Source organism: Athene noctua, chromosome 7, assembly GCF_965140245.1.
Source record: "Athene noctua chromosome 7, bAthNoc1.hap1.1, whole genome shotgun sequence".
NCBI classification, from domain to species: domain Eukaryota; kingdom Metazoa; phylum Chordata; class Aves; order Strigiformes; family Strigidae; genus Athene; species Athene noctua.
This window is the reverse complement of record NC_134043.1, coordinates 17,960,359-17,984,812: the sequence shown is the minus strand read 5'-3', so window position 1 is coordinate 17,984,812 and position 24,454 is coordinate 17,960,359. Positions and strand designations below refer to the sequence as shown.

Below are 24,454 nucleotides of genomic sequence, written 5' to 3'. Positions count from 1 at the left end.
TCCGGTTCCGGGGCGCGCGGGAAGATGGCGGCGGTCGGTGAGGAGGCGGAGGCGACGGACTGGTAACCTGCCCCCCCATCCCCCTCCCCTCCTCCCCTCTTTCCCCCCGTCCCGGTGCCTCACACCCCCGGTGCCCCGCACCCTCAGCCCAGCGGGGCCGGCGGTGCCGCCGCCGCCTGACCCCCGTCCGGTCCCCGTAGGGCGCTGCCGCCGGAGGTGGAGGTGCTGGAGTCCATCTACCTGGAGGAGCTGCGGGTGGCGCGGGGCCGCGGCAGGTACGTACCGTGGCCCACATCCCCGCCTCCCCGGGCCCGGCCCGGCCCCGCGCCGCCGCCCCTCACCTCGGCCTGCCCCGCAGGTGGGAGCCCTGGGAGATCAGCATCACCCTGCACCCTGCCACGGCCCAGGACCAGGACTCCCAGTATGTCTGCTTCACCCTGGTGCTCTCCGTTCCCCCCCAGGTAGGCCGCCGGCCCCCCACGCCGCCTTTCCTCCCCACCCTTGGACTCTCCACCTTCCTTTTTGTCTTTGGGTGTTTCTCTTTTTTTTTTTTTTTTTTTTTTTAGTATCCCAACAAAGCTCCGGAAATCTCGATCAGAAACCCGCGGGGCCTGTCAGATGAGCAAATCCAAAAGTGAGTCCCGGGAGGGCAGGGTGAGGGTGAGCCTTTCCTCTGAAGATGTGGGAGGCGGAATTAGTGGAAAAGCCTTCTTTCAAATTCATGTTTGTGGTTAACTGATGGATAAAGGTCCCTAAATCACCTTGTCTTAAATCTCATGGGAGCCACTGCTGCTGAGTTTGACACCTAGTGGTCCACCCTATGGTTATTTCCCTGTGATTCCCCTGACATGTAATATAAATCCCTATAGCCGTTGAAGCAGTTGGTCCTACTTTGACAGAGGTGGGACTGAACCAAGTCCTTGGGCAGCCCATTGTTGCCTTTGTGCTCCTGTCCTTGGTGCAGCAGAGTGTGTGCAGAAAGACCCTGGTACCTGCTGGCAGCACAGGAGTAACGCAGCTCCCAGCAGACCTGCTCAGAAGCTGCCATCAGATAAACGAAGTCTGAGATTCACCAAAACCGAAGGGTGCTGGGTGACCTTGATCTGAGGCAGGCAGCAAACCTGCTCTTGCAAGCCCTCCGAGGACAAAGGCTTCCTCTGCACCAGCTTGTGGGGAGCTGGGAGAGCACGTGTGCCCATCCTATGCTGCAGGCAAAGCCTGAAGGCCAGTGCCCTATATCTTCCTCCTGTCATCGTGGTGGGGTGACAAGTATGTGGGGTAGTGAAAAGGTGTGGCTAAACTTGTGTTAAGCATTTCTGCTGCTTTGCTATAGGATTTCCCAGACCCTCAAAAGTGTTGCTGAAGCCAGGCTGGGGACAGAGGTGCTCTATGAACTGATTGAGGTGAGAGTTGAGAGAGACGGGGTGACCAACCACAGACCTTGGTCCTTTACTGCCCAAGGGGTGGGACAGCCCTGAGCCTATGGGCAAGCCAGTGGGTAAAACGTTTGCTTTAATGCTTCTGCAGAAGGGGAAGGAGATTCTCACCGACAACAACATTCCTCACGGCCAGTGTGTGATCTGCCTCTATGGATTCCAGGTAGGCACATGTCTTCTGCCCCTGCCAGCTGGCTGGCAAGTGAGGAGCTGGGGATATCAACCTGGGACTGGGGTGTGCTGAGGCAGCCCCCTGCTCCTTTGGGTCTGTAGGCAATCCTACTGAGTGTGAACCTTCCGAAGACCATATGCACTACTCTCCCTGTCAGCCTGAAGATAACCACATACAGAAACAGGGCATAGGGCAGAGAGTGATGCCAGAGCATCTCCAAGGGGTGGGGTCTAGGCATGTGCATCTCGGCTTCCCTGTGTTGGTCACACCTCACCTGGAGTTCAGCACCCAGGTGGTCGGGAGGGACTGGAACACATCCGTGCAGGTGCTGAGGTCTGTGAGGACAGGGCAATTTGCCTTTTCCAGGTTGCAAGGAGAGGCAGTGCTTGCCTAGGATGGAGAACATACCAGCTGGGAAGATTGCTGCTTACCCAGGAACATGTGCAGAGAAATCAAGCACAAAAACTGTGCATCTTGATATTAGGAGTGTTCCTTACAGTCAGAACAGAGAGCATTACCCCAGTGAGAGCTGAGGAAGTAGAGATGATGGCCACCAGATGTTATGTGGCTCTGTCAGCAATAGCACTAGTTCCCCACTGCCAGTGCTGACATGGGAGTGAAAACCCACCTCAGCTGGGGACGCCACACAACCCTGAGCTCAGAAACCCTTTAAAGCTGCCATTTCTCTTCTACAGGAGAGAGAAGCCTTCACAAAGACCCAGTGCTACCACTACTTCCATTCCCACTGCCTGGCCCGCTACGCCCAGCACATGGAGGAGGAGATCCTCGTGCAGCAGGAGGAGAGAGAGCAGCACCTGGCGCCATCCCCCAAACAGGTACCAGCCCCTGTGCTCCCTCCTGTGGTCCCCTGCGCAGACCTTCATGGCGTCTCTGCCACCCTGTTCAGGACACAGAGTGAGGGCTAACCTGACCCGGCAGCACTGTCAGTGTCATGCCTGTACTGAGAGTCAGAGTGAGGATTAGACCAAGTGATCTCCAAGGGCCCTTCCCAAACAAAATTACCCTGTGGGTTTTCAGTACTTTAGCAGTTGGTTTATTGGATGTCTGGGTCAGCACCTGCTGTGTGAGGGGGCAGAGGAGTTGCATTTTTGGTCTTCTGGAACCTCATGAGTTAGAAAAAAGAGCTCCTTCCTTAGTCCTTGAACTGCAGGTCGCAGGATAAACATGATCATCTGTGTTCTGGGGTGATAAAACCTGCCTGAGCAGGTGTTGATACAGCTGTCAGCTGTAGAGCAGTGTAGCTGAGCGTGAAACAAGTCAAAGGCTCCTTCCTGCAAAACCCCTTGAAAGAGGTGCTGCCAAGATGACATGCTCTGCGTTGGGAGTGGAGAAAATAGGTCTTGGGCTAAGGAGGACTGAAGCCATAAGTGCTGACAGAAGTGGTTTGTACAGGGGGTCAGCTGCTGGAGCACAAACCCCAGCATGCCTTGTGGTGGAGACACCTTCTGTAGCAGTCATTGAGACACCAGGCTGCTTTCATGCTGCTGGAACCCACCCTGGGCTTCCCTGCTCTGGCAGAAGAGTGAAGAAGGTCACCCTGTTCCACTTCCAGGTGGGGGTTATTCAGCAGTGCGTGCCTGGGTCACAGCCAGGGTTTGGTATCACCTCTTCCCTCCCCGCAGGAGGTCGGTGTGCAGTGCCCTGTGTGCCGGGAGACACTGGTCTACGATCTCTGTGCTCTGAAGGCAGCGCCGCCCCCACAGCACCCTCTGGTAAGAGATGGGGGTTCACTGGCCCAGCTGCACCCACTCTGTGGGTAGCTTCAACTGGGACATTATGACAGACGAATGAATGTACGCTTGCAGGTCCTCCTAGATGGCCCATCCAAAGGGCAGTTCACAAAACCCAGCGGGGTGTCTCCTGATTCTTTGATGTGTCCACAAAGAGCAGGTTTAGTTGTACAGCCCTGAGTCTTGGGCAGATGTGCTGGGGGAGACGTGATTCTGCCATGGGGCATGTCCCTGTACTCACTGGGATATAGTCAAGAGTCAGGAGTGACCTGACTGCTCTTTGTCTTGCCCTGCAGCAGGACGTCCCAAGGCAGTCACAGCAGTGGGGACAGTGGGTCTGCGCTGGTGTGCTCTACCTCTGTCTAGGGACTTCACGTGCATCTGTAGTGTGACCAGCAGAAGTAGGGAGGTGACAGTCCCCCTGTGCTCTGCACTGGTGAGGCCACACCTTGAGTATTGTGTCCGGTTTTGGGCACCTCAATACGAGAGAGATATCAAGGTGCTGGAGCGAGTGCAGGAGGGCAACAAAGCTGGTGAAAGGCCTGGAGAGTAAATCCTATGAGGAGTGATTGAAGGAGCTGTTTAGTTTGAGGAGGAGAAGGCTAAGGGGAGACCTCATCACTCTCTGCAACTACCTGGTGCTGGTCTCTTCTCACAGGTAATTAGTGACAGAACAAGAGGGAATGGCTTTAAATTGCAACAGGGGAGGTTTAGACTGGACATTAGGAAATAATTTTTTGCAGAAAGAGTGGTCAGACAGTGGAACAGGCTGCCCAGGGAGGTGGTGGAGTCACCATCCCTAGCTGTGTTTAAGGGTCGTTTGGATGAGATGTTGGGGGGTATGGTGTAGGGGAGAACTTTGAAGAGTAGGGCCGTTGGTTGGACTCGATGATCCCAAGGGTCTTTCCCAACCTGAATGATTCTATGATTGTGTAGGCCTGGTCAAATGCAGCAAAGGGAAGCAGGTTGCCTGGGAACTCTGTGATCAGAGGAGGGTTTGGGGAGGAGTAGCACTGCCAGCTGCCTACCTGTGCTAGGTGTTCAGAGAGCCCTTACCCTGCCTTGCTTTCTGCTGCTCAGGAGATGTACAGGCCGGATGCCAAGACGCTGCAGCAGCAGGAAGAGCTGCGCTTAATTTTCAAGAGACAGCAAGAGAAAGGGGGCATCATTGACCCTGAGGCAGAGAGGAACCGTTACTTCATCAGCCTCCAGGCGGTATGGCACTGGGGGCAGTGACCTGGCGAGGGGGGCCCTGGACTGCAGGACCGAGTGCTGTCGTCTGCTGTGGGACTCCCCTGTGCCTTTCTTCACCGGTGGCTTCTTTCTTTCAGCCTCCAGCTGCTGTCGATCCAGGCAAAACAGCCGCTGCCTCTGAGCTGCCGGTGAGTGCAAGCGCTGTGGACGTGCCCCAGCCGCCCAGCCAAGCCTTGGCTCCAGAGCCAGCCAGGGCGCCAGAGACCCGGGTAGAACCCGGGCGGCCTCCTGTGCCCAGAGAGCAACAGAGCAAGAGGGAGAGGCACAGAGGGGAGAGGCCGGGCCCCAGAGGACAGGGCAGGCAGTCGTGCGGTGGCTTGCAGGAGCCAGCAGAGGAAGTCTGTCATCCACTCCATGGCTCCAGGGTGCCCAGGGGCTTCAGCCGGAGACCGGAGCGGAGACCCAGCGGGAGGCACAGCCAGGAGTTTCCAAAACCTCCCAGCAGAAGCAGGGCTGCAGCCTTGGCTGAAAGAAAGGAGTTGTGCCCTGAAGACCCCTCCCCAGTAACAGAGGTAGTGGACTTGAAAGAGGAGCACTGTGATGTGGAGAGATGGACCCAGGAGGAGGGGGCTGAGGTGCAGGGCAGGGAGAAGGAGAACCTGGCGTTCAACCGCAGCGACCACAGAGCAGCTCCCAGCTGGCAGGGCCACCACCGGCCCTGGGATTGCGGGAGGTGGGAGAGGTCCAGAGTCCAGGAGCGTGGTTCCTACCCCAGAGCGCCAAGAGGGCGAGGGGTGTTCAGGCCCAATGGACGACGAGAAGCCCATCTCCTTGAGAAGGAGAGCAGCTCCTAGCAGGAGTGGTGAGGAGCTGGGCTGGGGGAGGGAAGAGCTGTTTCTGGGGAGAATCGTGAAGGCTCTGGTGGAGCAGTAGCAAGCAGACACCATACCCCTGGGGAGGGAGGAGGCAGTTGGCATGTGGCACAGCTTGGGACAGGCAGCATCTCCAGAGTATGTGCACAGTGAAGCATCCTGGCATGAGTGACTGGCTGTCACTAGCATTGGAGAAGCTGACTCCTGACAGATCACTTCAGCCTTGGTCTCAGAGGACCCAGGGGACAGAGGAATCCTTGACGGGGGACCTGCGGTCATCACCCCTGTATGTGAGCTGCCAAGAAACGTGCATGCCTGCAGAGCAAATGGACTGAGCCCAGCATGGTGCCATGGCAGAGCCTGAGGGGTGGGACCTTCCCTGGAAGCCAGTGTCCCAGTGGAGCCATGGTGGTGCCAAGTGATGAGGCTGTGCTGCTCACTGTGTCCCCCGTCCCTTCTCAGAGCACCTTCTCGACTGCTGTCCCTGTCCCTTGGAGACAACATCGCTTCTCCTCTAGCCCTGACCATTCAGCTGATGGGCTCAGCCAGGCAAGTCCGTAGTACAACAGGACATTTCCCGGTCCCAGCCAGAAGAGAGAAATTAAGCTTAGGTCAGTGCATTGGCAGGTCAGGGCTGGCTGAGGCTTCGGGTTGGCTCCTGCTCCCCTGGGAAGCCTGAATTTAGCTGGAGCTCCTGCCCTGTCCTTCAGCCACTTTTTGCAGGCAGAAGCTGTTGGAGACACCTGGGAAGAGCACTCTGCTTTCCAACCTGTATTTGTTGGGATCCCCCTCCAAGGCCAGGCTGTCTCTTGAAACTTCCAACAGCCCAGAATGAAGACATGATGCAATATTTTGGATACTCTTATCCTCCTTTCATCTTCAAGCTGATCTTGCTTCAGAGAAATGAGGATTTGTTGTCTAAACTAGTTTGGTGCAGTTCCTTCTGTTGTTTCTTCACATATTTAAAGCGTCTCATTCCAAAGCAGTGCTGGGTGATCCCAAGCCTCTGAAGTGGGACACTGCTGTTAAATTAATTTGTTGGGTCTTCTCCAGAGCCTGTTCCCTTTGTTTTCTCTGCCCTCTCACTCCTGTCCTTTGCTGTTTGGAGCAAAGGTGTTGATACCTGGTATTCTCGCTCCCCTCCTTGCTCCCTACGCCCAGGTCTGGGGCAGAGACCTTCCCCTGGCACTCCTGGGTGGCAGGAGGGCTCCCTGGTCCCTGCTTTGCCTGGCTCAGTGTAAGCTGCCTGACTCGCCCAGACAGTACCAGTTTCTTCACACTTGTTTGTGCCTTGTGCCCCCACCTCTCTTTTGGCCACATGTGGGTTGTTATTGTCTTCCTTCTCCTGCTGAGTGCAAAAATGGCTGCACCACAATGGGCTTGCCAGAGCTTTGGGTGAGATCCCTCTGAAACCAAGGGCTGCGTGCCACCTGGGAGGGCATTCGTGCTGTATCTGCCAGGCTGATCCTTTGGCACACAAAGGGTGCACAGAAGCTCTCTTGAACCTGCTGCCCTGCACTCTCCACACCTGACCTTGTCCTGAGGGGGTTGGTTTAACCCACTGCCCAAGAACCATCTGTATTTCAGTTTCCCAAGGCTGGCTTAATACTCTAAAAGCATTATTTTTTTTCCCCTCCTTGGCTTGAGCCTACACTACCTGTCCTGGGCTTGGAGATCTCAGAGCCAGACGTTGTGCCCTGCTGGGGACAAGGGCTGAGCACTCGCTCCCTGATTTTTATTCAGTGCTCACTCTCCTTGTTCCAGCTGGTTCCTGGGCAAATGACCTGCCCACATTTGGGTGAAAAGGTGTAAACTTTATCTGACATTGGTGCTTGTTCTGCTGCCTCCTGTGTTCACTTGTGAAATTGCTGTGCTCTAAGAAAGGCATTTGATCATTACCTGAAAGAAACGCGAAGATCTCTGCCCCTCACAGCAGCTGAAGCTCCTTCACCTCTTCCTGAGCCAGGCTTACGCTCAGCAGGAAAGCTGCTGTGCTGTGTTTGGAGCATGGGAGTTCAGCCATGGAAATTGGAGTGAGCGAAGAGTTGGGTAACTTCAATCAAATGCCAGACATGTTAGAGTGGATGGTTTTTCCTGGGAGTTTTAGGAAGGCCCCTCACCTTTCTCCCTAACTGCTGTCAGCCTAGAGCAGAGGACATTTTGCAATTGTGTGGAAGTTCATTTGGGCTAAACAAAACAAACCTCCAGGTCAGAGGAGAGGAATGGAGCCTGCGCCCTGCCCTGGGGCTCCTTGCTTGGTGTCTGCCTGTGTTACCCACCTACCTCACAGGGCTGTTGTGAGGCTTAACTGGCAAAGGGCACTGGTGGAGGCTGTAGCATTAACACTATTAAAAGCAAGCAGTGAGAGATGTTGCACGTGCTCTTGTGTGGTGGCATCGGGCCCCTCTGGCTCTCTTTCCCCACTACCCCAACCTTGTGAACTGCTGTAAGACATTTGCAGTCACTCACTGGCCCGTTTTGACCCCCAGCTTTGACGGAGGCGGCTGGATCCAAGCAGTCAGCCTCAGGGGGACAGCCAAGCACAGGGTTTGAGCCAAGCACCACCCTGCTCCAGGAGCCACCCTGAGTCACTAGAGACATCCCCCACCCCCCCCTCCATGACCACAGGATCAGCCCTTCACAAGTCCAGGATTGCATCAAAGCAGTGCCTCTTTGAGCTGAAAATCAGCCAGGTGGCATCAGCTGGGCCTCTTCGTATCCCCTGCCGAGACTCAACAGTTTGGGTTTGGTGTGGTACCAGCTCCCCCAACCCCACCAAGATAATGCAGACCCCAAAGCAACGACATGAACTTGGGGCTGGCTCTGGGGAAGTTGATTTTGGGACACTGGGACTGGATTGGGGAGAGGCTCTGGCTGGGCTGTTCTGTGGGTCAGCATGCACACCCTGACCCCTGGCTCCATGGCATTGGGAAGGAGATGCAAAACCTGCCCACTTCTCAACTGCATTTCAGGCACCTGTGGCTCTACCAGCCCATCCAAGGGCTTTTGCTCCTGGCAGGAAGGAAGCCCAGTGACAGGGAAAAGGCTGTGAGACTGCCAGCAGCGGGCCAAATCCCTCCTTCAGCCACGCAGGCTCTCACCTGCTGGAACAGGAACTACTCAAAGGAGAGCAGTTGTCACCTCCAAGGGGCATTTCTGCACCTTGCACAGGGCTGGCCTGGCAGCAGAAATTCACATTAGGGTTAACATCAAGCTCTCGGGAACATATTCTGTAACCACCCAGAGCCTCTCATCTGCCCCCACATGCAGGCCTGCAGTAGCTCAGGGCCCCACACCTCCTCCTCTGACAGAAGAGACAGTCATGGCCACTCAGGAACAATGTCCAAGCAGATCTGTTGGCATCACAACCCAGCAGGGCAGGAGCTGTGGCACCAGCCTGCAGCCCGAAGGACAACAAGCTGTCTCTTGGGAGCTGCTTTTTTCTGAAACACTCTGGATTTGCAGTACTGGCTGTGCCAGGCCCTGGTCAAGAGGGCTCTGGACCAGCAGTTGGATAGTAGGGCAACTAACAGGCAAAGGGACCAGAGAGGCAAGAGCTGTGTTGTTCACTTTCCAGAGGATACTCACAAATTAGTGAAGACCATTGTCCCGTCAAAGACCAGGAGCTCTTTACCAATGCAGTACCCCAATGTCCTGCCCCAGAGAAATGCCTTTCTGGGGCACTCCCAGGCTGCCCCGCAAGGAAAGGGAGTCACATCCAGGAGCCTTGGCAGCTTAGGGCAATCCCAGCACAAGGCATACACTGGTGAGCAGGGCCAGTGCAGCAGCACCCAAGTGTGGGGAGCAGCAAGAGCTAATTCCCTCTCCATGCTGCAAGGTTGGCAGCTCTGACTCTTCCCGTGTTTTAAGAAAAAGTCGAAACCTTGGTGAGGAGAGGTGAACAGAGACCTGGCCTGCACGGCTGGGCAGCTTCATGGCATCCCCAGGATGGTCACATCCTTGTCCCAGTCCTCTCAGCGTGGCAGGGGAAAGCTGGCCCCTGGTCAGAGCAGGATGGAGCGTATGTTTGAAATAGCTCCTTCAGGGTCCATCTTGTAGAGCATGAAGTGGCCCTGCACCTGGGCAGCACTGATCTGTTTGGAGACTGCCAGTGCCTGCTCTGCAAACCGCTCAGCTGCAGCCGGGGGCTGCTCGGGGTAGAAGCGCTGGAACATGCAGGCAAGCTGCCAGCGGGAGCAATGGCCCACGTACTGCTTGAGATCCACGCGGCCGGGACGCACCAGGGCTGGGTCCAGCCTGTCAAGAGACACAGCAGGTCTTGAAAACCTGATCAAAGTGTCTTTGCAGGGCGGGTCCTGCAGGAAGCCTCCCCCTCCATGCTCGCACAGCCAGTGTCCTATCTGTAAGGTGCTCTGCACTGTGAGATGGTAAAGGTGGGGAAGAGGTTTGTCCCTGGGGGGGTTGAGGAGGAAAAATCAACCCAAAAGATGCAAGAGAGCTGGGGAAAGGCTGGCTCCAGAGGAGGACAAGAGCGTCCTGGGAAACAGCTCTGCCATTCTCTGTCTCCTGAGCAACCTCTGAACAACCCTCTAGTCCAGCTCAGTCAGGAGCGAGCCAAGCCTGCCCCAGGGCAGTGTCGAGCCCGGTGCTGTGAGCCCAGGCTGCACCCTGCCAACCCAGTGGGCTGCACATGGGGCCAGTGTTTCACTCACGGCACAGCCACAACCCCAAAACGGGCAGATCCCCACAGGCAGGAAGTTAGTACCGCTCCTGAAGGGCACAACCATGGTCTGAACAGCAAGGAAGCATCCGAGGCTCCAGCAAAAGGGATTCTGATTAGCAATTGAGGGTTTTGCATCCCAAAGGAGGATTCAGGAAACCTGAACCCCCAGTCTTCATGCTGCAGGATGCAAACAGCCCTCCATAAAGCCCATCAAAAGGGAGCAAGGTGTTCCCATGCTACCCTCCCTGTTCCCTCCCAGAGGGCAGCTCTAACCTGTCCACGTAGTTGGTGGTCATGAAGACAATCCTGGCCTCTGTGGAGGCCACACCATCCAGTGCGTTGAGGAGGCCGCTGAAGGTCAGGCGCCCCATGCCTTGGTATGCAGCCGGGTCTGGGGACAGAGGTGTCCGAGATCGTATCCACTGGCCACTAACCCTGCGCAGACTTGCAGGCCACCTCCCTATCACCTGAGGCTTAAGCCAAGCTCCCCGTTCTCTCCTTGCCCTGAGGCTGGCCCTCTGCATCTCCCTGGCTGGCAGCACATTCACCTCCCCTGGCCACCCACACCCCTGGGAACCCAAAGAGAATGAGGGGGAAAGCCAGCCCCTCCCTCATGATGAAAATAGCTGGGCAGGAGAAGTGTCTTTGCCTAAGGATAAAAGATCTGAATTTCCCTTATATAGCCTAGCCAAACCTGGGTGAGTTCCAGCTTGAGCTCTGAAGCCCCAGATTGCTGTCCACTCCTGGTCTCTGCTGGTGCAGCAGAGCAGCCTGGAGTCCAAACCTTTCCCCAGCACAGCCAGCAAACCTCTCTCCCGCTGCTAGCCCAGGAGTGGGGGCACCACTCACTCTCAGCAGTGAGGTCCCGGCTGACGAAGGCAGCATCCACGTCCTCCAGCAGGATGATGCTCTGCTGTGGTGCCACACTCAGGAGGTGATTGAGCCGGTCATCGGAGAGGCTGTGGTCGCTGAGGCTCAGCAGGCAGATACTGTACTGCAGCTCCCCAGCCAGGGCTGTGCTGAGAAGGGCACAAACCACAGGGTGAATCACAGCGAGAAAGCCCAGAGAAGAGGAAGAACTGGATCTCCCTGTCCAGCAGCAGGGAATAGGGCAGAGGCATCCTCTCCCCCAGTGGGGATCAGATATGGGGGGAAGGTGGGAGCCCCTGCTCAGCCTGCTGGTGCCATGCCGTGCTGTGCAAAGCAAGGGTGCGAAGGGCTTGTCACCCTGACCTGTCACAGCGCCAGCAACACAACGCTGACATGAGGCACCACACAGGAGGCACAGCCCAATCCTGCATTTCAAACTCAAACTTATCCACACCCTCTCAGCAGAGGCTGCTGTGCCCCAGAGCAGGCAGCTGTCGGGAAAGCTGCTGTTAGCCAGCTGGAAATACTCACATGAAGCTGCTTTTCCCACAGCCAGGAGGACCATACAGCAGATAACCTCTTCGGTATGGGATGCCTAGGAAGACAGCATCCTTTTAGGAACCAGCTGGGTTGCTCTGAGCTCTCTCCCCCAGAGCTGTGGGGCTGTGCTGAGCACGCACAGAGGCTGCACCAGGGGAAGGCAAGCAGCAGGGAAAGATCTCTTGTCAGCCATCTCCAGAGAGGACCATGGACATCCTGTCCCACCCCACAGCAGCATCACAGGAGCAATGAACTCCGTGGCTTATCGTAGTTTCCAGGACTGGATTGAATCAAGGGGAGTTTGTCCCTTTGCAGACCCAAGCCTCAGCACCTGAGTTCACTCATTTATGGGATGTGCCCAAGGTGGTGCCCCAGAGCTGTGGCTGCAGTGTGTAAGGAGTCACACTGGGCATGGTACAGAGAACACCACAGGGAAGACTTGCCTCTCTCGCTGTACCACTTGGGGTTATCGATGAAGTCCTTCACGTCCTGGACCAGCCTCTCCGACACACCTTCCTCCAGCACCACGGAGCTGAGAGGCCGCCGCCGGCGGGGGAAGCCAAACTGCCGCCACTCGGCTCCCATGGCTGTGTACATGATCGTCTTCCCCTCCTGCTCCTGTAACGCCATCTCCCGGGCTGTAGAGAGAGGCAGAGGGAACAGCTGGCAGGGAAAAGAATCACTCATGAAGCCCTGGGCATCTCCAGGGAGCAGGCTGTTCCCATCAGAACCCCATGCAGCTCCTCTACAGACCTTCCTGGAGGATATTGAAGAAGATCTCCCGGTCAGTGCCCAGCGCAGTGAAGGTGACAGACTCCCAAGGACTCCCCGTGTGTAGGTCAATCATCTGCATCTCCCGGTTGCGCTCGATGCGAATCCACTTCCCGCGATACCTGGGGTGGGATGGTGGAGTTGGGGGACAGTGCTCCAGCACCACTCAGCTGCACCCAGCCCGGTTCATGCATCAAGGACCACACTCATCTCAGGTAAAGCAAACTGTCAGTATTGTTCCTAGAGCACCTGTGCTCTATTAATTAAACCTATAAAACAATATCTATTTATTAATTATTCCTGCTTTTAATAATATCCTAAGAGAAAAGAGTTTTTCTAAAGCTTGTTCCTTTTACAACCTCACACAGTAAATACAGACTCCTCTCACTACTCTCAATCTCCTGCCCTAACCAAGACCCAAGGAGGACACAAGATTCTCTCTGCTACCTCCACAGGCCCCACAGCTTGGAGTTTCCTTGCCAAAACAAGGGTCAGTCCCCCGACTGCTTTCCCCTTGCACTCTCTTACCAGATGAAATGGTTCCCAGGGCTGGGGACAAAGTCAAACTTGGTGTTGACGCGCCCGCTTTCATGCTGCAGGTACGATGTCTCAACACTGAGGTGCTGTGTGTGCTTGGCATGGTGGGAGATCCAATTCAGCAGCCAGTGGTAGCTCTTATCCTTGCTGGGCACCTCCAAGGTGATCATATAATGGCGCCTGAAAGCTACCAGCCCAAACTGGGCCCCTTTCCGGGCTAAGGCCAGGGCTGTGCCCACCCCAACGAGGCCAAATCCAGCCCCGAAGTATGGGTTGTCCTTCAGTGCTAAGACAAAGTCAGAAAAGGGCATTGTGGGAGGTTAAGCGGCTCCTTTCCACAGCATTGTCTCTATTCTCTGGAAACAAACCTGCATGGAAAGAGAAGGACTGAATGGCAGCAGGGGATGCAACAGACTGCCCACAGTTGCCTGACCTTTATCATGGCCTGTTCTCAAGGCAAAAGGCAGCCTGGCACATTTGGATCCCCCATACCCGTGCTTATCTTGTTACTGGGGGTTCAGACAGCCGCTGGCTGCAGGAGTCTCCTCCGTCTCTGCAGCCTCTGGGTGAGACAAGCAGGAGGGGGACACAAGCTGGAGGCTCTCAGGCTAGCAAAGGAGCATCTGCCACTTCCTCAGACATGACAACAAGCCCAGAATTTTACACAGTTTTATTCTTTAAGCAGCTAGAAATCACAGAGCACTGCAATTATTTAGGGTTTATTGTTTGAAAAAGCTGAAGTGCATGCCAAGGCTGAGCCAAGAGCTGGTTCTTTGCTGCTGGAAATGGGTGCACAACTGTGGTGGAGTAAGTATCTCCACGTCTGGATAAAAGGCATCAGCCACACAATTGGGGGCCTGAAGTTTCTCTGGCTACCTCAGAGGTGTCTGTCAGATATAGAGGATGAGGGGGAGCCTCCCCCGACAGACAGACAGGTAGACTCTGCTCCCTCAAGGACAGGGTCCGACCCCGCAGCAAGGCTCCTTTCCCAGGGTAGGCCTCACGCCCACGGCAGAGTCCCCACCCCGCAGTGGGGCCTTTCCCGCCTCAGCCCCGCGGCAGGAGCCCGCCGTCCCCCACAGGAGACCCAGCCCCACACCGGCTTGCCTCACAGCAGGGGCCCGGCCCCCGTGCGTTCCACGGGCAGGAGCCTCCGCTCCCCTCGCCCCCCATGGCAGACCCCCCGCCTCCGGCAGGAGCTCACCCCCACCGGCACCGGTCTCGATCTCGGCCCCGCTGCCTCTCACCTCCGCGCAGTGCCGCTCTAGCCCGCGCCGCGCCGCTCTCCGTGGCCCTGACCCTCACTTCCGCCCGGCGCCGCTTCCGGCCGGCTGCCGGCTCGCACCATAGAGCGGGGCCGGGGCGGGCGGCGGGGCCGAGCAGAGCGGCCGCGCGAGCCGCACAAAGGGTGACGCTCCCTCCCGCTCGGCGTGCACCACCGAGATGTGCCGGGGCTGAAGGCTCCGGGGCTCAGCTTGAGTTTCCGGCCCGGGCCGACGGGGACAGGCAGGGGCTGCGGTGCGAGGGGGCTGGGGAGGTCCCGGCCGTGCGGGGACTCGCGGTGGGCGCCGCCTCGCTGGAGGCTGGGAGTTGGGCTTAGGTCCACCTGGGCCCGGGGCTGGGGGCTGGGCCCACTGGGGCCCAGGGAGCAAGCCCTGGCTGGTGGGCGCGGGGAGAGGCCCTTGAGGAGGTTTCAGGGGTCCTTGCACCCCTGTCTCTCCTGTGGCAGTGGGTTTTGCCAGCAGCCTGCTTGGGGTGCAGCAGGAGGGAGCCAGCGTTGAGATACCCGGGTTCATACCCCTGCCTGGGGACTGGCACTGCAACCTGACCCCCAAAATCCTGTAGGACCACTGGGCCTCTGAGTTCTTCCTCGTTTAAAGCACTTTCTCCTTTTTGGCGTGAGACTCCCTCCTGCCTGGCACCACGGCAGTGCCCAGGGGCAATGAGCACAGAAGTGGCTGTGTCTGAGGGTGCCAGCAGGCAGATGGAGGCCCTGTGCTCGGAGCTGCGCCTGCCCACATCAGGAGAGGCAGGAGCTGTGGGAAGCCCTGGTGTGGCCAGCACTGGCCTGGCTGCGACACCCCCGCTGCCTGCCAGCCAGGACTTGCTGCTGGCAGAAGCGTCGATGACTGGGGAAGGGGCTCACACTGAAGGAGGCAACGTGGAAATATTCATCGAGGCAGTGGCTGGCAACGTGACACTGAGCAACACAGCCAATGCCACAGGTATGGGGTGCAGGGAGGGCAGCGTGGGCCCCATGATGCTGAACAGAGGGAAGGAGCTCTGGCCAGGGCTCCTGTCCCCTCCAGCCAGAACCCCAGTGCCCTCGCGTCTCTGACCCTGTATGCATCATGAGGCTGGTGCCACTGTTCAGTGCAGATCTGGCACAAACTGGGTGTGTGGATGAGGAGGGGTGGCTGTGGGAGTCGTGTGCTGCGTGAGGGGGTTGCTCTGGGCTGTCAGTAGGGACCAGGTGGAGATCCCCACCCCAGAGTGCCAGCCCCAGCATGCTTTTCACCCGTGTCCCAGATGGGCATCTCCTGCTAGGAACAGGGCCAAGCTGGCCTCACATTGCTGTGTGCCTCAAAGGTGCTGACAGACAGATGTGGTCACCCGGGTGGTGCTGTCCCCTCTTGTGTGGGAGGTATCCTGGGATACCAGGCGGGGGGGAGGGCTGCAGTTCTTCAGACTGTGGTTTGTGACAACAGGGGTTTATCCTCCTTGTCTGGAGTTGCAACTGAACCACCAGTCCCAAGCTCTGGACCTGGTGAAAGCCCCTTCTAACACTCACCCCTCGTTCTCTGCAGAGGTTCTGGTCAAAGTGGTGGAGCTGTATTTCTGCGAGAGGTGTGGCCAGAGCTTCCCAGAGGCCTCCCTGCTGTCCCAGCACCAGTGCCTGCTGCTGGCCCCTCCAAGGCACTTGGAGCTCACTGGGGCACTCTTGGCTTCTGCCAGCGAGGGCCAGAGTGAGCTGGGGTGCTCGGAGCTGCCTGGAGCCGGCCCTCAGGAGGGCTCCGCTCCCGAGCGCCTGCTGTGCCCTGTCTGCCGGGAGGCATTCACGCAGCCCAGCGAACTCAAGGAGCACTTCAAAACCCACCGCGCCCCACCAGGAGCCCTGCCCTGCCCCGAGAAGGGCTGCAGCTTCGCCACAGAGGACCGCAAGCAACTGCGTGGCCACTTGCGCTGCCTGCACGGGGCCTCCCCTGTGTCCTGCGCCTACCGTGCCTGCCCGCTGCTCTTCCCCAGCCGCCCGGCCATGGAGCAGCACCACCGCACCCACTTCCCCTTCCACTGCGGCCTTTGTGACTTTGTCACAGCCAATGCCAAGCTCTTCTGGCAGCACAGGAAGGGCCACGCTGCAGAGCCCCACTCTGAGACTCCCACGACAGGCGGCCCCCCTGGCTCGGCCCCCCGTGGCCTTGAGCAGCACTGCGTCCTGCTGTCGGGTATAGCTGGGTGGGGGGGTCGGGGCCTGTGGGTGCTGCAGAGGCTGTGTCCATGCATCCCAGTTACAAACTGGGAGGAGTGGAGGGTGAGGCTGTGCTGCCAGAGGGCCAGGGAGCCCCGTGTTCCTTCCTCCCTATGGCATGGCTTATGCCCCCCATCTCAGCCAGGAGGTTTTCTGCACGTATGTGGGTGAGGGGGGGTAGCTCCCTCTTGCCTGGAGCTTGATGATCTCTGTCTTTCCCCACTGAAGCAGCAGAAGAAGGGCAGGAGAAGGCGGGGAATTGCCACCCTCACTGGGAAGCCACCACAGCAGAAGCCAGGCTGGCAAAGCCCTCCGGCACCACAGAGGGCTCCTTGGAGGGGCAGAAAGCAGTAGCTGGAGATGAGGACTCGGACAGCGGTGGGGATGAGTCACCAGAGGAGGATGGCGAGAGCCCCTGTGAAGGCGAGGCCAAAGAGGATGGGAAGATGGCTCCCGAGAAAGCCAGAGTGCCATGGGCACAGCACTTCAAAGGTAGGACGTGGGGCCCTACCAAGAGGTGCTCAGGCTTTGTGTTATGAACAAGCAGCACAGCCTTTAGACTGGCAGGGAGACGTGGGCTGGGCTGGTGGGGCCTGGGGGTCCCCTGCTGCCCAGCAGCCCCACATCTCCTGCATGTACCATTGCACTCTTCCCCCTGCCCAAGCAAATGCATCCCTTCTTTTGCTCATCCACAACCACTGCCAGGCTCAGGCAAAAGTCTGCCTGATTTTGGGGATAGAGGCACACAGGTAGGTGTGGTTTAGGCTGCACTTTGCCAGTGTTGAGCTGGAAAGAGCCAACCTGAACTATGCTGGTGGTATGGGGCCAGGACAGTCTCTTCAAGTAGATGGTTGCTGTGTGACCACATACATGTGTAAGCCCTCACCCTGGCACAGCTGGACTGGGAAGCGAACATCTGCCTGTGCTCTCTGTCTCTTACCTGCTGACAGCTCCCTCCTCTTCTGCTCTCACAGGGGATGTCATGGAGGGCTCCGAGTACCTCTACAAAACCCACATGTGCCCTGAATGCAAGCGATGCTTCAAGAAGCGGACGCACCTGGTGGAGCACCTCCACCTGCACTTCCCCGACCCCAGCCTGCAGTGCCCCAACTGCCACAAGTACTTCACCAGCAAAAGCAAGCTGAAAATCCACATGATGCGGGAGACGGGCGAGAAGGCCCATCGCTGCCCGCTCTGCCACTACAGCTCAGTGGAGAAGAACGCCCTCAACCGCCACATGGCCAGCATGCACGAGGACATCTCCAACTTCTACTCTGATGTTTACTCCTGCCCCGTCTGCGAGGAGAAGTTTCGGCTCAGCCAGGCCCTCAAAGAGCACTTGAAGACTCACAAAGCCGAGCCCAAGAGGCTGAGCTGCTTCCAGCGGGGCTGCGACTACTGTGCAGAGGACCGGAAGGAGTTTGTCCGTCACCTCAAGGATGCTCATGGTATCAAGGCAGTGGAGTGCAAGTACTACGCCTGCTCACTGCTCTTCGGCACAGCTGAGGACATGGAAGCTCACCGAAAAACCCACTATGCCTTCCACTGCCAGCAGTGCGACTTCATCTGTTCCAACAAGCATGTTTTCCGCAAGCACAAGAAGCAGGGACACCCAGGCAGCGAGCAGCTCCAGTGCAGCTTCTGCCCCTATGTCACTTTCAACCCCGTGGAGTTTCACGACCACGTGGGCAAGATGCACGCCAACGAGAAGATCCACAAGTGCACCGAGTGCACCTTTGCCACCGCGCACAAGAGGGTACTCATCCGGCACATGCTGCTGCACACTGGTGGGTGTCCGCTGTGGGGGTCCCGAGAGCCAAGCTGGGATGGGGGGGGTCCTGTCCCACCTCTGGGTTGGCAGGGAGGGCTGGGTCAGGGCTCCTGGCTTCCATCACTGGCTCTGCCACCCTAATATCACTTGGCTGAAGTCGTGGTGTGCCTCCATCCCTGCTGTTACCACCAGCTCCTGCTGAACTCGTTTTCCCGTGGGGGGAGGCAAACCATGTTGCTTTATCTGGCCTTTATGCTGAGGGCATCCCTGTGTTGCATGTAGGAGAGAAACCTCACAAGTGTGAGCTCTGCGACTTCACGTGCCGGGATGTGAGTTACCTGTCCAAGCACATGCTGACCCACTCCAACGACAAGAACTTCATGTGCACCGAGTGCGGGTACATCACCAAGTGGAAGCACTACCTGAATGTCCATATGCGCAAGCACACTGGAGATCTCCGGTATGACCCTCGGCTCTGCTGACCTGGCACCATAGTCAGGGCTCCCCTGATTTTACTCCAGGGGCTTGCTGCTCCCAGCTGCACTGTGTGCCAGACTCTCTTGTGCCTGGGGGATGCTCTGTCTGGCATGTCAGAAATGAGACTTTTGAGCTTGCAGGCTGTGGCCAGCATGGTGCTGGGGGGGCAAAGCTATTTTTGGTGTCTCCATGCCACCAAGGAGGTGTATTACCACATCAGTGCAGCTCTGAGCTTGGGTTCATGGGCTCTGCTGATGTTTGCAGGCCAAGGCCAGCTTGGGCACATGCAGGACTCTGCCAAAACATGTTTTTCACCTCGGTATTATCACCTCCCTAGGGTCTAGTCTGCCTCCAGGGATGCTGGAGGTGCTGCTGGTGTGACACGTGCTGTGGCGGGGGGGGCGGGGTAACGTGGTCACCGTATGGAATACTTAGGGAATCTGTCTCCCGTCCCCAGGCTGGGGGGGTGTAAAGCACCATCAGAGCCGAGGGCTGCAGCAGGGAAGGATTGCCTGTAGTGGTAAGAGCTGCCTGGACAGCAAAAGTCAGATCTGTCAAATGGAACAGTACCCCTTCCCCATGTGTCCGGGATGGGAAAGAAGGGCTCAGTGTGCCTGACAGGGCTCAGCGTGCCCCGGTTCCTCCTGCTGCCTGACCAATTCCACTTTCCCCACAGGTACCAGTGCAACCAGTGCTCGTACCGGTGCCACCGTGCTGACCAGCTGAGCAGCCACAAGCTGCGGCACCAGGGCAAAAGTCTGATCTGCGAGGTGTGCGGCTTTGCCTGCAAGCGCAAGTATGAGCTGCAGAAGCACATGCAGGCGAAGCACTCTCAGAACTACCAGGTGCCCATCTTCCAGTGCCAGTACTGCACCTACCAGACCAAGTACAAGCAAGCGCTGCTGAACCATGAGAACTGCAAGCACACCAAGCAGAAGGAGTTTCGCTGTGCCCTCTGCTCCTACTGCACCTTCAGCAACACAAGCCTCTTCTTCCACAAGCGCAAGATTCATGGCTATGTCCCTGGTGATAAGGACTGGCTGGAAAACTACGCCAGCAAGGAGCTGGAGATCAGCTCATCTGAGGCGCTCTTTGGCTATGAGCTCGGCGCAGCCCTGCATGTGGATGCCAACTCCCCCCTCGCCAGCAAGGAGCAGGGGGCAAAGGCAAAGACATCTCAACTGGAGTCCCAGGCCGAGGAGAACTACCAGCAAGTGTTCGCAGGGCCCCTCCTTGGGCAGGGTACTGCTCCACTGGAGAGCAGCAGTGAGGCAGAGAGAGGTGTGTGTGAGGGGGAGCAGAGCCATCCCACTGCTGGCAATGCTCTGGGAGATGGCTGCATGCAAGGAGGCACTGCCACAGGCTCAACTGAGCTTGCTGCTTCTGGGGATGTGGCAGGGAGCTGCACCTTGCACTTGGAGACACTCAGTGTCTCCTCTGACCCTCTCCTGGAGCATTTGACTGGAGAAGCCTGTGTGGCACAGCCAGAGAGTGTGGAAATGCTGCCCTGCAAGGAGTCTTCCACAGCCTATGAGATACTGGGCTCCCAGGATGACCTTTGCTTGGAGGACAATGACAATACACTCGAAGACATCCCAGACTTTGAGGAAGAGGAGGCAGGTGTACAGGAGGATGAGGAAGCAAGGCTGGAGGGCAGTGTAGCCGCAGGAGACAGCCAGGGGAAAGATGCCTTAAGGCAGGCTACAGGCCACCTCAAGAGGTCATGCTCAGACCACCACAAACTGGTGGCAGACACCAAGATTAGAGAGCCCAGCCAAGCCGAGCTGCCAGAGGCTTGGCTCAGCGTGCTGAAGACAGCTGAGCAGAGCCACCCGCCTGTCCCAGAGGATGTCGCCACCTCCAGTGACGATGCCAGGGGCGGCTCAGAGTTGGTGCTGAAGGCTCTGCGGAAGCAGGACAAGGAGCAGGCAGAGACGCTGGTGCTGGAGGGCAGAGTGCAGATGCTGGTGGTGCAGTCGGACAGCCAGATCTTTAAGTGCGAGAAGTGCTCGTACATCACGCGGAAGGAGAAGTCCCTGTCCCTGCACTCTAAAGCCAGCTGCCAGAGCCGCCGGGCCCCGCTTGTGTGCCGCGAGTGCGGCGCCAGCTTTAAGCAGCAAAGGGGGCTCAACACCCACCTCCTCAAGAAGTGCCCTGTACTCCTGAAGAAGAACAAGATCTTCAAACCATCTGGTCAGGAGCCACCTGGGTTGTACCAACGTGCTGACCAGCCTGGTACAGAAATGGTGAAGACTGAGGAGGGATGCTTGGAGGAGTCTAGGCATGCAGAGAGCCCTTGGGAAGCTGAACTGCTGCCTGAAAAAACGCACGAGAGTTTGGCTGGGGAATGGGCATTGGGCTGTTCTGCCCCTGAGAAATCCCTGCTGGGTGACAGCACAGAGGCGGCAGAAGAGCCTCCCCACCAAGGGGATGGGGCTGAGCCAAGTGGGGCCACTTGCCACCCCCAGCCTGGGAAACCCCCAGAGAAATACCGGCTGGAGGGAGGAAAGCTGCACTGCAATGCCTGCTCCTTTGTGTGCTCCCGCATTTCCACCATCACATCCCACGTGGAGGACGGGTGCCGGAGCCTGGAGCAGTTCTGGTGCTCCCTGTGCCCCGAGGCTTTCCGTTCCCGACGGGCCCTCAAGAGCCACTGTGCCGAGAAGCATATCGTGCATGCTGAGGAGGATGGACCCCAAAGCACCGAGTTCTCCGAGGGGGACCCAGCTGGCGTTGAGACGGGCCAGCCCAGTGAGCTCCCACTGGGTGTGGGCCCCCCCAAAGCCACCCTGCCCAAGAGGAGGCGTTTCTCCTGCCCCACTTGCCCCTTCAGCTGCCACCAGGAACGGGCCATGAAGACGCACAAGAAGAGGGGCTGTGTGGTGCTGGGTGAGTTTCGCTGCGCCTCCTGCCCTTTCACCTCCAAGGTGGCCAAGGCCCTGCGGCTGCACCGCAAGCTGCACCGCAAGCACTACAGCAAGCGGCCGCAGCTGCAGTGCCACCAGTGCGAGTTCACCTGCAAGCAGGCCCGCTGCCTGCGGCAGCACGTCCGCATCAAGCACGAGGGGGTAAAGCCGCACAAGTGCTGCTACTGCGAGTTCAGCACCACGCGGCGCTACCGCCTGGAAGCCCACCAGTCCCTGCACACCGGCGTGGGGCGCATCGCCTGCGGCATCTGCAGCCAGACCTTCGGCACCAACTCCAAGCTGCGCATCCACCGCTTGCGGGTGCACGAGAAGACACCCACCCACTTCTGCCCGCTCTGCGACTACAGCAGCTACCTGCAGAATGACATCACCCGCCACGTCAACAGCTGCCACCGCGGCGAGCTCAACTTCGGCTGCTCCCGCTGCGAGGCTCGCTTCAGCTCCGAGACGGCCCTCAAGCAGCATGTCCTGCGGCGGCACGAGGAGAAGGTGTCCTATGGCTGCCCGCGCTGCGGCTTTGTGTGCCACAGTGAGGCCACGCTCAAGTGCCACGTGCAGAAGCAGCACCCACACCTGGAGTGCAGCACCTGCAAGGAGACCTTCGCCACCCGGGAGGCTCTGGAGGAGCACAAGACGCAGCATTTCAGCCACCGCTGTGAGCTGTGCAGCTTTGCAGCCAAGGAGCGGCAGCAGCTGGTGCGGCATTACATGGAGAGCCACGAGCCGGCCGCCCCCCAGGACAAACCCCTGCAGTGCCCCTTCTGCGACTTCGCCTGCTGTCACCAGCTCGTCTTTGACCAGCACATGAAGGGCCACGGGGGAACCCGTGTGTACAAGTGCTCGGACTGTGAGTACACCACCAAGAACAGGCAGAAGATCACGTGGCACATCCGCATCCACACTGGCGAGAAGCCCTACAAGTGCCACCTCTGTAAATATGCCTGCGCCGACCCCTCGCGTCTCAAGGTGAGAGCCCTGTTTGGGGATATATCCTACTGCATCTACGTGGGTTGTGGGGGGATCCAGACACAGGGAAGAAGAAACTCCCAAGGGGAGGTTTTGTCCTCTGTCCTCTTCTGTGGCTCGTGCAGGATTAGATGAGCGAATAAAAGTCATGTGGATACAGTATGTTTCTTCCCTGCTCCCTGCTGTTGCAGATTAAGGGGAAGGGGGATTTGTAGCAAAGCAAGTAGATGGGCAGCTGTCCGAGTTCACTCCTCTTCCTGCTGACATCTCTGGCGTCCTCTGGGTACAGCTTTGCACCACTTGAAGCCAAGTTTGGCTGCCTGCTGGCTCGCAGCATGCTGTGTGGCAGCAGTTAGACACAGCGCAGGGAAAGCTGAGTTTCCCTGCAGTCAGAGCCAGACCCTGCCCACATTTCTATAGATGGTTATCATCTTCATGCATGGTAAAGGGCCTTTCCTAGAACAGGAGGGCCAGGCATGGGGTGATGGAGGGGAAAATGATCTGATTTTGCTAAAAGAAATATTGACTTTTTTAATGGCCAGGCTGAGCTGGAGCCCTCTGGGGCTGCCTGGGTGAGGCGGTGCAATATGCTCAGCTCAGGGCTAGCTCCATTGGACTGGGTTTTAACCCGGACTTTGCCCTAAATACCAAACTGGGGAGAAAGGCCTTTGCCATCCACAGGCTGGGACAGAGCAAACTCAGTAGTATGGGCGTCTCATCCTGAGCCCACTGTTGATTTCCCCCCTGCCCAGACAAGCAGACAGCTCTCCTTGACCCACACAGTCTGAGATGTCAGAGCTGTCTTTGAGCCCCTTGCTGGCACTCCAGAGCCCTGCACATTCCCAGGGCAGGGCACATGGCTTCATCCTGACCCTGTCCTCTTGCCCTGTGCCCAGTACCACATGCGGATCCACAAGGAGGAGCGGAAATACCTCTGCCCCGACTGCGGCTACAAGTGCAAGTGGGTGAACCAGCTCAAGTACCACATGACAAAGCACACGGGTGAGTCCTGCCCACTGAGGATGGGCCATGGGGCATCAAGGAGGGTGTTACTTTGTTACCAGTGGCCCAGCTGGAGGTGGGGGAGGACCCTGAGTATTTGGGGGGCAGCACATTCTTGTGGACTGGGGACAGTGCTCAGGGTGGGAGGGAAGGTGGGGTGGTGCTGTGTGGTGCCTTGGAAACAGGGGGGTCTTGGGGTGCCTGTGGACATGATGGGGTATAGAGGGGAGTCTGTGGGAACTGATGCTCTATTACAGAGATGCCAAGACCTGCAGGATGGAGGGCATTGTACCCCCCATCCTGATGCCATCTCTTTCCCTGTCGCCACAGGCCTGAAGCCATACCGCTGCGATGAGTGTGAGTACCGCACAAACCGGGCGGATGCCCTGCGGGTGCACAAGGAAACACGGCACCGGGAGGCCCGTTCCTTCATCTGCGAGCAGTGCGGCAAGGCCTTCAAGACCCGCTTCCTCCTCAAGACCCACCTGAAGAAGCACAGCGAGGAGAAGCCCTATGTCTGCAATGCCTGTGGGCGGGCTTTCCGCTGGGCAGCTGGCCTGCGCCACCATTACCTGACCCACACCAACGAGCATCCTTTCTTCTGTCGCTACTGCCCCTACAAAGCCAAGCAGAAGTTCCAGGTCATCAAACACATCCAGCGGCATCACCCTGAGCATGGGGCTGGTGACCCCAGCCAGGGGGTGGGCAAGGACCCCAGCACGCCCACCATCCACCTCCACGCTGTGCAGAGGGAGAGCCGGGCCGAGGGGCCCCCCAGGACGGAGCAGGAAGGAGGGTGCCCCGCGGAGGACGGCGCTTTGCTGTGAGGCTGAATCCTGACTGCTTCAAGACCCTGGTGGTGCAGGCCTGCTGCAGAGATGTATGTGTGTGTATAGGCATATATGTATATGGGTTGTAAAATATGCAGCTGTATAAAAGGAATCTCTCAGCTGCTTTTAATACTGTTTCTTAGGGCTTTTTGGAGCCCTGTGTGAACAGTAGGCCAGGTGCCCAT

The 24,454-nt window shown here is 57.9% G+C and overlaps 3 protein-coding genes across 7 annotated transcripts; 2 read left to right on the top strand and 1 right to left on the bottom strand.

Annotated features, from left to right (window-relative positions):
* Window positions 1-14: 14 nt before the first annotated feature.
* Window positions 15-7,854, top strand: RNF25 (ring finger protein 25). Of its 3 annotated transcripts, XM_074910873.1 has the most exons (11): window positions 15-62; window positions 201-275; window positions 359-461; window positions 567-634; window positions 1,334-1,403; window positions 1,528-1,599; window positions 2,304-2,444; window positions 3,252-3,341; window positions 4,440-4,574; window positions 4,691-4,741; window positions 4,937-7,854. In XM_074910873.1, the coding sequence occupies exons 1-11, from the start codon at window positions 25-27 to the stop codon at window positions 5,405-5,407; spliced, it is 1,314 nt and encodes a 437-aa protein (XP_074766974.1). In that variant the 5' UTR covers window positions 15-24; the 3' UTR covers window positions 5,408-7,854. The 3 variants fall into 3 exon arrangements, with proteins under 3 accessions (XP_074766974.1, XP_074766972.1, XP_074766973.1); XM_074910871.1 differs by having other exon boundaries at window positions 4,691-7,852; XM_074910872.1 differs by lacking the exon at window positions 4,440-4,574 and having other exon boundaries at window positions 4,691-7,854.
* Window positions 7,855-8,870: 1,016 nt separating this feature from the next.
* Window positions 8,871-14,139, bottom strand: BCS1L (BCS1 homolog, ubiquinol-cytochrome c reductase complex chaperone). 2 transcript variants are annotated; one of them, XM_074910572.1, is made up of 8 exons: window positions 14,075-14,139; window positions 12,819-13,195; window positions 12,273-12,412; window positions 11,963-12,157; window positions 11,511-11,574; window positions 10,959-11,128; window positions 10,383-10,500; window positions 8,871-9,682 (listed from the first exon to the last, which is right to left on the bottom strand). In XM_074910572.1, the coding sequence occupies exons 2-8, from the start codon at window positions 13,136-13,138 to the stop codon at window positions 9,430-9,432; spliced, it is 1,260 nt and encodes a 419-aa protein (XP_074766673.1). In that variant the 5' UTR covers window positions 13,139-13,195; window positions 14,075-14,139; the 3' UTR covers window positions 8,871-9,429. The 2 variants fall into 2 exon arrangements, with proteins under 2 accessions (XP_074766673.1, XP_074766674.1); XM_074910573.1 differs by having other exon boundaries at window positions 14,032-14,079.
* A 27-nt stretch (window positions 14,140-14,166) lies between these two features.
* Window positions 14,167-24,391, top strand: ZNF142 (zinc finger protein 142). 2 transcript variants are annotated; one of them, XM_074911558.1, is made up of 8 exons: window positions 14,167-15,052; window positions 15,635-16,273; window positions 16,528-16,788; window positions 17,271-18,083; window positions 18,350-18,527; window positions 19,221-22,437; window positions 23,334-23,439; window positions 23,770-24,391. In XM_074911558.1, exons 1-8 carry the CDS (start codon window positions 14,770-14,772, stop codon window positions 24,264-24,266), a joined length of 5,994 nt encoding a protein of 1,997 aa, XP_074767659.1. In that variant the 5' UTR covers window positions 14,167-14,769; the 3' UTR covers window positions 24,267-24,391. The 2 variants fall into 2 exon arrangements, with proteins under 2 accessions (XP_074767659.1, XP_074767660.1); XM_074911559.1 differs by lacking the exon at window positions 15,635-16,273.
* The last annotated feature ends 63 nt before the right edge of the window (window positions 24,392-24,454 follow it).